Below are 16988 nucleotides of genomic sequence, written 5' to 3'. Positions count from 1 at the left end.
GGAACTTGCTAGAATACACGAGCAAACTATCATCACAGCAAAGGCTGAAATCTGAACCAAGCTGAGAACATAGGGAAGACTTTTTGGAGATGGGCTTAAGAGAAGAGGCAGTCTGAGGTATCTCAGTTGAATACCTCTTTTTCTCTTCTGTGGCTAGGCAGGGAAATTCCCCAACTCCTCAGATTGTCACTAAAATAACTCCCAGTGCATTTGAAACCAGGTTTTCAGTAGCTGTTCTTAGCTGTGTGCAAGGGCCCTTGAGTATGCAGCTCTGGGAGGGAATACTTGGGTGTTTGTTCCCTAGGATTGTGATCACTGAGACTAAGTGTCCTGTGAATCAGCTGGTGAGCCAGGAGGTTTGGGAGAGCAGAATTAGCTTGTACAAGTGCTTGCTCTTGTGGAGATGGATGCCAGCCCAAGCCACCTGGCAGTCCCTTCCTTCTTGGGATGTGGCTGCAACAGGGAGCCAGCCACGAGCTGTAGGGTGTTAGGCCCAGCACTGTAGCACAGCCCTGCCCTGAACTGAAGCTGTGGCATATGTGTTGCAGCTGGTGGTTCCTCAGCCCAGGCTTTAAAGTTTGACATGACAAAGCAGTGTGGTTTTTAATTAAAAAAAAATAGAAGCTTGATTAGATCAGCATATTTCTTTGGTTTCTGGGCATAACTTCAAATGGTGCAATTAACTTTAGTTGTGTATAGTACAAAGATTCTGAATGGTGAAAATACATTTGATTTAACATGTGATTAAAATTCCAATGAGGCTAAACTGGACAGGTGTGCCATGGTCACTTTCGATGTGACCCCAATTTCACACCTATTATTATTCTGTAACTGATAGTCTTTTTCTTTTCCAGGCAAAAATAAAACGTGACTGTCACTGAAAAACAAACAAAAAAACCCCCAACAAACCAACCAAACATTTTTTATGCTTTTTCATGAGGGAGTTCATCTTGTCCATGTCTGTTTTGCTAAATGTTAAGGAATTGTACAAAATCCATGTTTTAACTACTTGCTGCATTTCTCAGTCTTTCTTTTTGTCTCTATTTGCCTAAAGTTAAAATGCTCAATGTTCCATGTTCTTTAAAAAATAACTTGTGGAATTAATCTTGTATCTCTTGCCTTCATCTGTGCAGACTTATTTTGCCTAAGTACATTATTGAGTAGTCTTCCTCTGTGTAGTGTCTTCACAACTAAGAATTTACTGACTTAAACCAAAAACAAATAAAACAATAAATCCTCCAACGCCCTACAAAAAAGCACATCCTGAGAATAAAACTGGGGAAAACTGTTTGACTTGATATTACATCCATGCATTTGTTTTAGCATGCTACTTATAGAAAAAGAGGACCTCACAAACTAATAAGTACTGTTTGCTTTTGTCTTCTAGTGAGGATGAAATGGAAGAAGCAAATGGAAATAACCCTATTGACATTGAAGTTGAACAAAACAAGGAGAGCAAAAAGGAGGTATAATTCTTTTTCTTATTTCTGTACAAATGAAGTGTTTACTTACTAGCTACTTCATGGAGAAGCTGACAGCATGTAATTTGCTTTTTGTGCTTTGTGTAGTTGTCACACAAGAAAAGAAGAATTGTCTTCAGAATTATTCTTAGATCAAGACAAGTATAGATAAGTTGTTATGGATGGAGCTGGGAAGATTTAAGACTTTATCATCCCATGATAGTCTAGTCTGTGATTGTTTCTACTCTTTTTGATTCTCTCTTTGGGTGCGTTAGCTTAAACTACCTTCAGTGATGGTTTAAATCAACTTAACTGTGTGGAGATGGGGTAGAAGCAAATCTCCCTACAGAGATGGCTTGATGGAGGGGAATACATCCTTTTGTTCTGGGTAGACCATCAAGAGCAGATTTGTCTACAGCTTAGACTCTGAGGTAAATTCCTGATGGACTGAAATCCCCAGCAGTAGTTCTGAGCATTTCAGTGGCACCAGGATTGAAACTCCATTGGTGAAGAGAAAAGGAAATTTTTTTGTGACCAGTTCCTTTTGTCTGGTAGAGGGGCCTTAACCTGTTCTGTGCAGAATATTTCATCTCCTTAAAATGTAGTACTTGCATCTCACTTCAACTTCTTCATTTTAAGTGGGCATAGAGTTCTGGATGAAAATAGCCACACAAAAATGACAGTTTTGAAAACTTTAACTGTGATGCTTAACAAGAAAGCATATACTTCATATGTATAACCTGCAGGTTTATCTGCTACTAAATAAAAGCACCTTGCCATTCAGCAGCAGCGTGGGTTGTATGTGTGAGTGAGGAAGATGCTTACCCTAAGGCCTTCTCTCCTTGAAGTAGCTCCCTTTCCTGATTTCTTGTAGCCTAATTTCTCTCCCAAAGATATTTTATTTCATTTTTTGAATTCGTTTAAGGGTTATATGTAGGGAAAACACACCAGAAGTATTTTAAAACATGATCTAACAGAGGCAAAACAAAGTCCTAGAGCAGCTGTTTTGTCAGCCACTGTCAGTGAGATTGATTTCTCCAACAAATTATTTTTAATGGAAATAACTGAAAAATCGCAACCTTCCCATCTGTTCTTCACCCATGCCAGAGTGCTCTCTAAACTTTCCAGAAAAGCCTAGCAGTTGCTTCCACTGAGGGAACCAGCACCCTTGATGTCTTCGTAGGAGCAGAGTGGATGTGAATCCATTTATATTCATCCTTACAAGAAACTGAGTTATCAGAAGCCTCAGCAAGAGCCAAGCAGGAAGGGTTCTCACTTGGCTAAGTTGCAGCTGCATATTGCAGCTCTCCAGTGTCTTTTAAATAATGCTATTTTCTCATTTCCCATTATTTTAACAAATTTTCAAGTTTAGATTTCTCTGTAAGCTCTTAGAAAGCTTGCATCTGTAAAAGAGCTCCCTTCAATCCCCTCAGTTTCTTCCTTCCCTACCTATGCTGACATGCTCTGAACTTCCTGTGGAAGGTTGTTCTTTGCCACCCTGGCTGCATCTGTTGTAAGGCCAAATCAGATCAAATGGCTGATAGTTACCATCAAGACATTTCTGTGGAAAATCTTGTGTGGGAGGAGACTCTGTGCCCTCCCTGTCACACTGACACAGGCCATGGCACTCCAACTGATCTGAAACGTGCAGTGTGGCTGTGTGTGCAGTGTCAGGCAGCCTTTTGGGGGCTCTTCTGGACAGGGATTGTACTGGAGGGCAAAATGAAGCTGACAGCCTTCATAGCCTGTGCAGTGTTCAGCTGGGGTTGTTTAGCCTGGAGGAGAGGAGGCCCAGGGGAGATCTTATCACTCTCCACAGCTATAAGGTGGGGGGGTTGGCCTCTTCTCCCAGACAACTAGTGACAGGACAAGAGGGCATAGCCTCAGGCTACACCTGGGGAGGTTCAGGCTAGACATCAGGAAGAATTTTTCCATTGAAAGGTTGTTAAGCATTGAAGTGGGTTGCCCAGGGAGGTAGTGGAGTCGCCAGCCCTGGAAGTGTTCACAAAACAACTGGACGTGGCACTTAGTGCTGTGATTTGGTTGGCATGGTAGTGTTTGGCCAAAGGTTGGGCTTTCCTGGAGATCTTTTCCAATGTTAATGATTTTGATTCTGATTTTACAGTGCCTGCACCCAGGGCTGATGGAAATGCCGAGAGAGGGAGAGCAGGTACCCCGGAGGGGGATACGTTCATTCTTGATCATTATATTTCTTTTAATGACGTGGTCAGACCCGCAGGGGTGGTGTTGTGCCCGCAGCCCAGGACTCTTACCGTAAAGAACTTCCCTCTCCCAGCCGGGCAGAGATGGTTATTTTGGCTCTGAGATGTGTTGGTTGCTATCTGACTTGCCCAGTAATACTGGGATTTCTCAGAGTATCTGAAATCTCTCATTTGTTTCCTCTTTTGGGGATCATTGGAGGAGGAATCTTCCCTTTTTACTTTCAGTGTTAGTGCAGTTGTTCAGATTTTCTCAGATAGTGACTCTGTAATACTGAGGTCATGACCTAGAACTGCTTTCTCCATATCTTCCCTGTTCCTGGAAATGCCTCCCATTTCATCCTCTGCTTTCACATGGCTTGAGATAGCTTGGTCTTCTTACAGAGTGAAATCTGAGGAAGGGAACTTTGTATTAAGAGGGTTTATAAGACTGAAGTGCACTGGAGAGCAGTATAATAAATAAACAGGGGAACACTGCTAAATCCCTGTATTTTAATTCTCTCCAGTTTTCATGGATTTATTTAATTCTAGACAGAGATGTGTGTGGCCTGGAAAGCAAGAGTTTCCAAGACAGAGATGTTCAAATTTTTGCTGGGGCCTAGAGGCATTTGGAGCTGTCAAAAACTATTCTGCTGGAACTCTGTCTTCTTGTCCACAACACAAAAAGCTTTGCATTTTTTGAATCATGTAAAACAGTAATTTAAAACTGCTTTCATTTTTCCTTAATGTTGATGCTTCTGGGATGTTTGCACTGTGGGAATTGCATGTTGGTCAACTTAGAGTCTGAACCTGTAGTGAGGTATTGTTGCATGGTCCTGGGAAGTTGTGTATGTAAATGAAATAGTAGAAGACCTAAAATTCCGATCCATGCTGAATAATTTACTTGGCTCAGTTATTAAAGGGCTCACTTCTGAAGCAGAGTGCAGAGCTTACCTCACTTGTCCATAGATAAACCAGTTTGGTTTCTCCTGCTCACCACTCCCTTCTGCAACACAAAATAGGGGTATCCATCCCGCAATGGCAGTAGTTACCTCTTGCTTCTGGGCTTGCCTTAGGCATCATATATCTTGGAATACTTTGCACTAATGGGCTGAAGAAAAAGGCTGAGAACAGGCAGTTGTCCACCTTAATGGTGTTATGTGGCTCTGGCCATTTTGCCCATGAAGAGGGTGCAAGCTTTTGTCTGCCAGCAGCTGTGCTGGAGTCCTCTGATCTTTGGTAATCAGAACCTCATGCTTACCTGGTATTTTGTGCTCACCCTTGTGTGATTGCAAGTGCAGGCATTTAATGCTCACTAATGGGCAAATGTCACAAACTGTGTAGAAACTGCATGTAGCTGCAAATTAGGAGGGAAACAATAGCACTAAGAGAAACCAATGTACTTAAAGCTGGCAGTGATCAAGTAGAGGATTCAGATGTACAGCCTCCCCTTTCTGCTTTTTCTCTCCTTGCCACTATTCTTCTGTTCTGTGTTCTTGGCCAGGCCCCAGTCAGTGGGTAATAAATCTTGAGTATGAGTTGCTTGCTGAAAATAACTTCTGGAAGAAATGGTTTTGGTTTTTAGAATCAGATGTGCTCCTGACAGATCTGTAGTATAGTGTCCCGACTAATCCACCTGTTAGAGGTGTCTGCTAAATTCTTTGCTTTAAATCTCAGGGTAAAAATAAGTGGTCTGTGAAATACTTGTTTTTTTTCCAAAAGAGACTAAAATTTTATTTTAGACAACACTGCATCAGTTTAATGGAATAGTTGGTATACAAGTGCTATGCAGGAAAACTTGACTTCCAAGAAATGTTGTAACAATCTGAGAAAATTCCTCTGTAGTCATCTCTCCTTCATCCCTTGCCTTTAAATAAGTTTGGTTTATTCCAAGTCTCAGTAAACTGTTCTAGTTGTGTTCTTGCCCTGTCTACAAACTCCGTTTTGTTTCCTTCTGGTCTTCAATTAAATTGGTGAGCTCAAGCCTGGTGTTGAAAGCAGGAAGGGAGGTTTCAAAATAACCAGAGCATATAACTGCTGCAGAATTGGCCATCTGTCTCCCAAAATGAGAATGGGCAGTATCTCGGTAAACACTGAAAGCTCCCTGGAAGAAATGAGAGATTTGTACAAGACTGTATGACATGCCACTTAAAGCAAAAAATGTCTTCCTCTCTGCAAACTAGCTTTGTTCTCCAGTTTTTGATGGCTAAAATTCAATAGAATCACAAGATGGTTTGAGCTAGAAGGGACCTGTCAAGATCATCCTTTTTTGTAAAATGATTGCTGTTTGCCAGGTGCCGCCTGCTGAAACTGTCCCTCAGGTGAAGAAGGAGAAGCACAGTACACAGGCCAAAAACAGAGCAAAGAGGAAACCTCCCAAAGGAATGTTCCTTTCCCAGGAAGATGTGGAGGCTGTTTCTGCCAATGCAACAGCTGCTACCACTGTACTCAGACAACTGGACATGGAGTTAGTCTCAATCAAACGACAGGTATGGATGGGATAGGATGGGCTGGTTTTGGTGGAGAGCCTGTTGCAGTCTGCAGTGTTGGCAGGAATTGGTAGCTTGGCAGTGATAATGTGCACTGTTATGTGGCTTAGTTGACAAGCTGCTAGTCTTGAACTATTGCAGCCCTGGGTTTTACACCTCTTATGTTTTAGTTCTATGGGGAAGCTTATTTTATACCTCAGGTGAAACAAGGAAAAGTTCATAATGAAGGAACATTTTGCTGTTTCTTGCAGTTCAGAGTTCCTTTGGTTTTAACTGTGAACTTTCCTTAGGTGCCATTGGTTTCAGCAGTATCCTGTTTCCATCTGCAGCAGCTGGTTTCCTCTTCCTTTTCATATGGTACTTCTAGAAGAGGCAGATATGTTTGATTTAGTCTTTCTTAGACAGGCATCATACAAATCTTCCTATGTACCTTTTCCTTCCCTCATGGATCTGCCTTTTAAACAAGTGTTTTTCAAATATCTGTGATTAAAGACAGGTTTACTACATGAGTCTGTTGCCTAGATCTGAGCATTTTCACACTTTCTAAAGCAGAGATCTGTCTCAAGCTCTTTATTAAACTTAATAGAATTGGTATTTTGGCCTGAAGCCTTTTTTTTGGCACTCTGGGAGAAGTAGAGCTCTCTAGCAGTCTTTGATTCATTACTTGCTGCAAGCAGGGTCTTTCTTCTTATGCTGGGCTTTATGCACACCTCAAAGTTGGGGCAGTTCTTGTTCTGAATAACTCACAGACAACAGAGAATAAATTAAATGGGATCTCCAAATTCGCCAGCTGCTCCTGCGTTCCAATATATCAAGCTTCCTTTTTGGAAAAGGGAGGCTGTGAGAAAAGCTGGAAGGCTGAGTTTTGTGGTGTTCCTGCCGAGGCTGCTTGAAAGAGGTGTGTCCAAAACCATGTTTTAAACCTTGTTACAGGAATGAAACTTTCGTTTCAGATTCAGAATATTAAACAGACAAACAGCGCGCTCAAAGAAAAACTTGAAGGTGGTATAGAACAATACAGACTTCCAGAGGTAAGGTAATTTTCTGACCCTTGTTTATTGTGAAGATAAGTGCTAATCTATGTTTACATGCCAGGGCTATTGATTTCCACTAAACTAGGACCAGTGTCCTACTGGTTGTCAATGTAACTCCAGTCCATTACCATAATCACTGATGTATAATGGAAATGGGAGATGAAAAGAAAGTAAGAGCAGTGTTTAAGTTGAAACTTGTGAAAGTTGTTTCTGACAGAAGTACAGGTAACCCAGATAGATCATATTTTGTCAATGTTATATCTGTATGAGAGAAGTAGTTGCTTTGCTCTAAATGCTGAGAAATGTGGAAGAAGGATGTGAATGGCCCATCTCTCCTGGCGCTTTTGCTGTTTTCCTTCCCATGCTGGTATCTCATGGTGGAAATAATTTGGTCAAGATTACAGAAGGTGTCTGTGATAAAAACAAGTAGGTGCTTTGGAAGAATGTGGCTCTTAGTTATCTGCTCAGACCTATCTTGTGTTACAATGACTTGCAGGCACAGTGTATGTCACAGTTAACTGAGTGAATGCCATATGCAGTTCTTATGCTGAAAACGTCATTGCTACTAAAGGAATGATATACTTTGACTAACAATTCTTTGCTGCGCTTTTGAGAGGTTTTTATGAGCTCAGATACCATTGAAAGTATATAAATGAAGTTACTTAATATTTGGTTTTTGCTGTCTAGGTTGTCCAGAAATTCAATGCACGTTGGACCACAGATGAGCAGCTTCTTGCTGTGCAAGGTATGACATTAAAAGTTTATTTATACTTCAGTTGTTGATAGTCAAAAGTCTGCATTTCAGGGCTGTTTCCTTTTGGTGGCTAATGAAGGACTTTGACATTGTTGTGTACTAATGCCCAAAAAGTGTATTTGAACAAGGAAACAATATTCCCCCTTCTCCTCCCTGGGAAGTATAAATAGCATCATATGAATGTTTGCAAATAATGTCTGCTTGTCCAAGCTTTCAGACAGTGAAACTCCGCTGGAGTCACTGCTGTGCTCTTTTTCTGTGTGACTTCTCAAGTAGTACAGGCAGAGTTACACAGGTCTTGTAGATTTGACTCTGCCCATCTTTTACTACACCTTTATTTTCTTTTCTTCTCCAGGGTTAGTCTTAGCTGTGTCTCTTAACCCATTTAGACATTTTCTTTCCCTGAGTTAATCTCAAAAAGGCTTGAAACCTTGACAGAAGTTAAGCTTTGGATCCTTATGCTGTGACTTGAGCCTGATTTGTGGTCTTAGTGGAAATAACACTTCACTTTTGTTTTTCTTTTTGTTGTTTTTAGCAATCAGAAAATACGGCCGAGACTTTCAGGCAATCTCTGACGTAATTGGAAACAAATCTGTGGTGCAAGTGAAAAACTTTTTTGTAAATTATCGACGTCGCTTCAACATAGATGAAGTTCTACAGGAGTGGGAGGCAGAGCACGGCAAAGAGGAGACAAATGGAACCAATAGCCAGAAGCCTGTAAAATCCCCTGAGAATTCCACTAAGATGTCCGAAGAGGAAGATGAGGTAAATGCAGTTTAAAAGTCATGTAAAATTCCCAATCTGAGCTCAGTTCAGATAGATGTATATATATACATATATAGACACACACACACACAAACACACACCCCTATACACACATTCTTTGTGAGGGCCATTTTTGACAATCTTCAATCTGAGCATATATCACTACCACCAGATATACAGATTCCAGTACTGATTTTGGGAATTGGGAATTCCAGACCTGTATGAATGTAGAAAAGGAACGGTTGGTTTGCAGCCCTCTGACAGTATCTGTATCTCATCAGAACATGGGTGTTTTAATGCCTCTTGCTGCTGAAACCCCATTCATCTTTATCTCACTTGGATGGTTTTCCTACACTCAATTCTCCCAGCTGTTCTAGGTTTGTGGGATTGTACAGGCTTCTGAGCCAAAACTTGCTCTCTTATTTTTGATGATGGAGTGGCTTCACTCGAGGGAAGAGAAAAAAGCTATAAACAAGATGAGTGTGTGAAACTGTTCACTCTGGAATTACCTAAAGGCAAAGCTTCCCAGATTTTTACAGCAGTTTCTGTGAAGTCAGACGTTCCAGAAACAGCCTCTCCTGGATGGAGCTTCATGGACTTAACACTTTTCCAAAGGCCATGTATGTTTAAAGTTAACTAAGAGACTGTAGAGTCTTTAAATATGAAAGTGAGTTACTAAATGTAGTACTAACACAGTCTTGCAAAAGAAAACCTCAGTAGAGGTTTGTGTGTGAAAAATGTCTGATCAAGGACTTCCTTTGGCCTAATTTTTAAGACAACTTGGTACAAAAGCTGTGTCTTCTAAATGCAAGCACCGTCAACAGCCTAAGGCAAATTTTTGTCTTGCATGGACTAAAGACTTCCCAGTGTATTGCATATTTTTGTTGGTCTGATTAGTGTTAGGTCACTTGTACTTTGTCCTTCAGACATTCAAACAGCAGAACTCCACTGCTTGACAAATCCTAATAACATGTAATACAAAAGTGCTTATATTTAGGAACTAGATCCAAAGGTATGACAGATAAACTAAAATGAAAATCAGAAAACTTGCCTTCTCACAAGGGTGTGGGTGAAATTGTCCCATTCTTCCAGAACTGAGAGGTAGAGCAAAGAAGCAATGGTAGTAGTATGTAGCCACCAATTTGAAAGATAGGTGGCTCATGTCACTGCCTTTTCCCATGACCAGTAGAGTTTATCTGTTGGCTGTGCAGAGCTTTTATTCTCTGAGCCCTCTGAGATTTTTGCTAGCTTCAAGTACACTCCTGAAAGCTGAGGCCAAACAGAGGAGTCTCACTCACATAGGAAAAAATGACTGCAAAAAAAAAAAGTGAGCTGATGTGGCCAAGTGTGTGGGTACTGGAACAAAGAGGATCCCAAATGAGTTAGCAGAGAAGGAGCAAGGAGAGTAGACGCATGACAGCAAGGTCTGGTAAAATTGCTGCCAGAGCAGCAGTTGTGATCCCCAAACTAGTGATGGAAAGTGCCCAGTCTGGAACAGACCAACTGCTGAGTGGTGGGAACCTGGACCAAAACAATAGTCTGGTGGAAATGGTTGCAAAGCTTGGAGAAATGGCAGCTGTTGTGAGAGTCAGGTGCTTCAGTGCCCTGCAGTACAGTGGGGATGAGGGCAGAGCCTGCCTGCACGAGGCTGACACAGACAGGAGCCAGGCAGAGTGGCAGTGAGCTGCCAGCTGTGACAGACTGCATATGCCTTGCACCATGTGGCTTGTGGGTCTTGTTGAAGCCCACATCAGGAGAACTGATGTGTCACTGCTGGGAGCAGGAGGGTGCTGGCAGCATGGAGGGGATTTTAACTAGCAAGCCCACAGCTTTTAGTGGAAGGGCATATGGAAGGGACAAAAAGCTGTCCCACAGTGGAAATCTAGTGGCCACTATGCTCTCTGAGCACATCAAACCTGGCCTCTCAGGCTGGCTGTGAATGTGGTGCTCCTCCCTTCAGAGGTAACATTAGCACAGTGCTGACAAGCCTCTCTGAGCAGTTGTGGGGGCAAAGTGGAATGGCACTGGGATTATCACATAAGTGGTCTGTATGGGCTAGGAGCTGGTTTCCTGGTCCCTCCTGACCTGCACAGTACGATGTGCCTGATGCCTGCTCTTAGGGGCACTTGCACAGGTGGTGTCTGGTCAAGTTAGGTGGACTCTGCAGTAGCCAGGAGAAGATTTTGCTGGCCTAATGCTGAAGCCCCCAGCTGCTCTGTCCTCTGGCACACCTTGCTGTCTGGCCACCAGCCTAGTGAAAGCTTCGTCAGCCCTCTGAGGGCTCTGGGCTTTTCCATAGCAAGTGGCCACAGTTCCCTTTTTCGAAGGGAGAGGTGAGACTGCTGGTTATAAAACAGCCTCAACTCCAGTCTTAATTCCTGTATGTTTACATTGCCAATAAAAAAATCCCAGTGTGCCTTAGAATAGGGAAAGTTGCTGCGATTCTTCCTGTGTGCCAGGTTTGTCCATTTTGTTGCTTTCAGTACCATGGATCTGGGGTGAAGTTTGGAGATGCAAGAAAGCTTGTATGTACTCATTTTAAACTGTCTCCTTTTTCTCCCCCTTTCCTCCAGGCTACTTCTGTTCTTGATGTCAGATATGCATCTGCTTCGTGAGAAGGTGCTGTAGCCTAGAACAATTTGTGTTGACTACTGTGTTATCCAGGATATCAGGTATTAGCAAACCTCAGACAGCCATCTGCATCATATCTGTGGACAAGCAGCTATTACCAAAAAAAAGGCAAACGCTTCCAGTCCTGTGCTACATCTGCCTTAATCTCCCCTCATTCCTCCATACTGCCTCCACTTTCTTTCAAAAGCACCCAGGTAGCTCAGCTCTCCATTTCATCAACATCATGCTTAAGCATGGGGACTTCTAGAACCAGTAACACCTGTCTATAAATTTTGACCGACCTGCAAACAAGGAGCTCCTTAGCAGCCCCACAGTAACTAACTGTACACGTTAGGAGTTCTTAAAATACTTGGTCCATAGGGTATAAGTATGTATTGCTGCATGGCCTTGTGGTCTCCGCTTCCTGTGTATTCTTACGATGACACTATTATTAGTGAGCTTTCTATAAAGGAGAGGCCTGTGCACATGCCAGCGGTGTCAGGTTTGTTCTACCATGACAGAACATATTAACAAGCAATCTTGAATAATGCAGAGTGATAGGAAATGTTATTTCTAAGGTTTGGTCAGTCCAAGGTTGTAGATGTAACTCATTGCACGTCTGGTTTGTGCAATTCCTTCCACTGTATTTGTGTGTTCTTGCTTCATAGAAAGCTCCCTAATTGAGCATTTTATTCCTGTATATTTTAATTGCTTTTATTTAGTGCAAAAGGGAATACGTAACCTGAAACTGTTTGATACGCTATTTAACCCCTGGCATTCAGCATTTGCATTGTAACTTGTTAAATGAGTGCTACACAACTTTCTTTTTCCTGATCCTCTGTGGGATTAAGTCAAAACAACTTTCTCTGGTGCCTCTCTTGTGGGGAATATGTGCCTTTTTACATTTGGCTACCATAGGTCACTTTCTGTCCCAGTGTCTCATTTCTCTTCAGAGCGCTGTTTGCCAAAGACATCAATCTGCTTCTCCCACTGGAAGTTTGGACGAGGGTTGGAACACAAAATTCAACCTTCAAGAGTTTTTGGTCTCTTGGAAGTTTAATGGAGAAGAACTGGGTTAATTTTCATTGGCCATTTTAACCCTTCTGAAGCACACATCGCTTTCATGTTCTGAACCAAAATATGCAATTTAAAATCTAAGAGGTGCTTTTCCAAATACTTGGTGCATGCAGCTTTCAAATCTCAGCCCTCTGCTCGGATGACCTGTGCTGTGGCCTGTCTACCTGGCTTGAACTGGAGCTGTTCTTGGAAGTCCCGTGTGAGGACTTTGCACCTTGAACAAGGTGTAGTTGCTGACTGCCGAGCAGACAGTGTTCAGAGAAGCTAGAAAGCAGCATTACTTCTTGTCCAGTGGAAAGCTGCAAAATAACACTAGTCACAAAGCATTTAAAAATGGTTAATTTAATGATGTTGGAAGAAACCACTAGGTGTCTTTGCAGGTGGGAAAAAAGGATCTTCTTTGCCTCTCTTCCTCTCCAGAGGGTTCAAGCCAAGGTGGCACACAGTGATGTACAGCACCAGCCTTTCCCAATGCAACCTGAAATGAGCTAGTCCATGGCCTGTCCTGCAGCTGAGGTGCTGCAGCTTGGAGTTGAGCCCTGAACCTGGTGCTGATGTTTAGCTGCTGGGCTGTGCCGTGTTGTGTGCCGTAGTGGCTCTGCTTTCTCTGTACCCAAGCCAGGCAGGCTAATGTCAGCTGGGTAATTGAGTCAAGCTGTGTGCACCTCCTGCAGGGTGGACACAGCCCAGGGAAAGGCCTTGCCCTTGGCCCTTGTGTGAGGAAAGTAATTCAACATCAGAAACTGAGCAATGACACACAGGCACAGAGCAGGTAGGGATTTCCTAGGGCAAGCTGGAACGTGGGGCCCAAAAAGGGCCTGTTTCAGAAACTTGGCAGCTGTTTCTGAGCAGTTCCATTCTAGTAGCTCCAGAGAGATTCTGCAAGGTGATGGGAGGGTGGAATCCTCTGTATTGGTGTTTGTGTCTCTACAGCTGTTGTTGTGAACTGGCAGCTCTGATGGTGGTTCAGATGTTCCTTCAGACCTGTGCCAGTTGGAGCTGGGAGCCTCCTGTGGGAAAGGACACTAGTTATTAGCCAGTGTGTGAATTAGGAATAAAAGCCGGGCAAATAGCACTGTGAATCCAGTTGACAGTTGTGTAAAGCAATGCTGCTCATTAGAAACACTCTAGTATTAAACCTCCTGCTGGTACCAATGCATGGAGGCAGGTCCTCGCCAGTGTGGGGGCGTTGTGGGAGCCTGTGTCCCAGCTGGAGGAACTCCTCAGGAGAGGCTTCTGCTGGAGAGTTAGTTACCTGTGAGGACTTTCCATCAGTTTTTGCCCTCAAATCTGTCCATCTTATGATCAGAAAAGTTGTGTTTTGGCTTCATCCCCAAGGGGTAGGGGGAAACATGTATAATTCGTGATATTAGGAAGAAAAAAGTTGTTTCATTACTTTTCAGTTGACTGCTATCTTATTGTAGTTGATAAATGCAATATAGTAGCACTGTATTTTAAACGTTTAGTTTTTTACATTCTCTTGAACTATGTTTTTAAATGCGATAAAATCATTTTATCTTTTGAAATGGTTTCATCTTGTTTAGGTGAAGACCCTCTTTTTCTTTTTCTAAATGGGTCAAGCATTAGAAACATCAACTGGTTGCATTCTGACTAGAAGGGTCCACAAAGATAACTGCATAACATAGAATATTCACTTAAATTTTGTTTCTTAAACTATCAATGTGAATGTCATAATTATATATATTTTGTGGAAAATGGGAAATTATTTCTCCTAAGTATAAGTTATTGTGCAAAATATGGTATCGTTAAAGAAAATGATAGTTTAAGTTTTAGTTTTAGAAATCTTAAAGATATGAAAGTGTATTGCATATGCATAAACAAATTTCATTTGTTCTATTTAATTTTTATGTAGTTGTGTAAAGTGCTAGGTAACTTCTTTTTTCACGTATCCATTAAAATAACCTTGTTACTTGAATATTCGTGTTTAACTGGTTTGAAACAGTGATCAATTTTTGTAATATAATCTTATAACCAAGGGAAAAAAATACACGCCTCAGTTGTGCTTAACAGTATAGCAACAATGTACAATCAGATGCTTAAGACCATAGTAGCCATAACTGGTAATGCAGCCACAAGGGTTGTGTCTCCATACATCTAATACCACTGGGGATAATGATTTCTTAATATATTTTTGCAAGTTTGCAACCAGAAAGACCCCATAAATATCCACTAGAACACTTTTTTAATAGTTAAAATGAGTGAAACTCTTACTCTCTGAAAGCAATGTCCTGGCAAACATTTTTATTTCCTGTACAAACACATCAGAAACATTATGTATTGAATTATGCTCATTGTCACTTTAAAGTTCAGTTTTTATCCTATGAAATTGCTAATATGCTGTTGGTATTCTTGCACACCAAATATGAGCCAAACAGTGCATTACACTAACTTGATCATTGGATTTGTGAACAAAAATCTCCAAGTCAATGAAATGCAAAAATACCGTAGGAGATTTTTTTTTTTATAATACATGTTTTTCCAATTGGTATAGTTGTGCACAGCCCATTCAGCCATGAGTGGCCTGATACTTACTCTCTACAAAAAAAAGAAAAAAGAGAAAAATTATTTTATTAGCTCCAGCTTGTCTTCAGCAAGTGAAAATCTAGTGATCTTGTGCAATGCCCCTAAAGCAAATACTTTCTGCCACTCCCTGGATTAATGCAGCTTTTCCTGTTGATAGTAAAGCACAATTGCAGTGAAAGTTACAGTTCAGAAGATGGAAGGTCAGTATAGTCTATGCATGTTGTATAATAATGAGTGTTTACATTCATATTCTCCTAAAATAAAATTTATACTGGAGTGTATAGTATTCCATTATGTAGATTTTATCAATTTTGTTAACTGCTTATAGATTGCTTAAAAGAAGTTTTTTCAAGATTTTAAAAGATGTATAAGGTTAAGTTTGCAAATATAATGGAAATGCTGTATAGCTTTTGAAGTGATGAAATACTCGTTGGGATTTTAAAGAAAGTATGTTGTAATAATGCTGTTGTAAGTAATATTTTAAATGTCTTTTTTGCCTGTTTTCTATTATTCAGCACACTTACTGTGATGAATGTTCATAGCATTATAAAATTGCTTAGCCACTGAAAAGTAACATTTGGTTTTGGATTATTTTACTGTATGAGGAATTATAGTGGGGTAAATTCCTTTGTGAAATTCTACATAATTCATTTTTCTATGATTTCCAATGTTTGCTGACATCAAATAAAATTTTTTCAAGCCATTGATGTAATAAAATGTGTAGTAAAATGTTATTGACGTGAAGTGTGGTTCTGATGTGTAATTGATGCCCCTACCGTTCAAATTTCGATCTGGAGACACAACCAGGGTTGGCCCCTTCCTGTGTTGCAGTGTCTGTGGAGGTGTTACTGGAGTGTGGGTTCCCTGGAGGGAGGGCCGGAGTCCTGGGCTCTTGGGGAGCTCCAGCAGCCCTTCGTACGGCGCTGCCAGCTGGCCCTGCAGAGACGGCTGCTCCCTTTCTGGCAGGGTGGCACGTTCCTCTCCTTGGCCACCTTCCAGGCAGCTGCTCTCGTGTTTGGGAGGCAGTGGGACTGGAGTGACAGCTGGTTTTGAAGGGATAGAGCTGGAGCCTGGCTCATAGGATATGGACTGAACGTAGTAGACAGCGTCATCTGTAATAGAAGGAAACCTGGAGAATAAACTGCTTCCTCTGCTGCATGCAAAGAGCACTTGGCTGTACAACTTAGCAAGATTTTTCATCTTTGTCCTACAATGAAAGAAATGCATTTAAAATACATAGAAAAAGGCAACCCTTGCCCTCAAAGCTTGGCAGTGCATAAATGTTGCTATTGAAGATGCTCCAAAGGGTGGGACATTTTGCACTTTGAGATTTCAGGAAGGTCATGTGTTCTCATCATATGCTGGATACTACTAAGCACTAAATGCAGAAGCACAGACAAGACTTCATGGGGCAGTTTGGAGGAAACTGCTCTATATTGTCTTGTTACACTCAACAGGCAGGTACCAACAGTGCCCTGTGGGCCTGGGTGTTAGTGCAGGACAGGTGACAAGAAGTTCTCTGCAACAGAACTAGTACAGCAGGATACTGTGGTGACTTCCAATGCTGCAGTGGATGGAGGGCAAGAATTAGTCATGCCTTTCTATACTGTAAAGCAAGGGGGTGGGGAGGGAGATGGGCTTGGGGTTTTGGAAGAACAGAAAGCATTTTTAAGAGCTGAGAGTGTTTCCTTTCTGGAAAGCATCCTTGTAATTTTCCTCCTGGTAGAGGATATGGTACCAATATTGTGTTGTAGCAATCGGGGAGTTGTTTGACATGAAGCTCCTTCAACCCTTCAACTTTCAATACAAACCAGCTCTTCTTACTCAGGTGCCCCCCCCAACCCCAAAGTAAAACAAAGAGAAACAATTAAAAAAGAAGGAACTTCCTCTCCTTTCGCTCAGAGAACATAAAGAGCTGAGGAAATGGGGATTTCCTCTGCCCAAACACATACCCTAGGAGTCTCCTGAGGAGTCCAGAAGCAAAGGTAAAAAGTGGTAATACGACTGGGTTTGAAAACAGGTGCTGTGTTTCTACCTAGTATGTATTTGTAAATGGG

General features: G+C 41.7%; 1 protein-coding gene across 1 annotated transcript in view; it reads left to right on the top strand.

The window, feature by feature from the left end:
* RCOR1 (REST corepressor 1) overlaps nucleotides 1-15665 on the top strand; it is a 91037-nt gene extending 75372 nt beyond the window's left edge. The window contains exons 7-12 of the mRNA XM_071557479.1: nucleotides 1388-1466; nucleotides 5953-6147; nucleotides 7101-7178; nucleotides 7869-7926; nucleotides 8471-8700; nucleotides 11274-15665. Coding sequence (XP_071413580.1) covers nucleotides 1388-1466; nucleotides 5953-6147; nucleotides 7101-7178; nucleotides 7869-7926; nucleotides 8471-8700; nucleotides 11274-11315 — 682 coding nt within the window. The 3' untranslated portion in view covers nucleotides 11316-15665. The remainder of the gene's footprint in view (nucleotides 1-1387; nucleotides 1467-5952; nucleotides 6148-7100; nucleotides 7179-7868; nucleotides 7927-8470; nucleotides 8701-11273) is intronic.
* Nucleotides 15666-16988: the final 1323 nt, after the last annotated feature.

Source organism: Pithys albifrons, chromosome 6 (genome assembly GCF_047495875.1).
Source record: "Pithys albifrons albifrons isolate INPA30051 chromosome 6, PitAlb_v1, whole genome shotgun sequence".
In the NCBI taxonomy this organism is placed as follows: Eukaryota; Metazoa; Chordata; class Aves; order Passeriformes; family Thamnophilidae; genus Pithys; species Pithys albifrons.
This window is presented reverse-complemented; position numbering and strand designations above follow the sequence as displayed.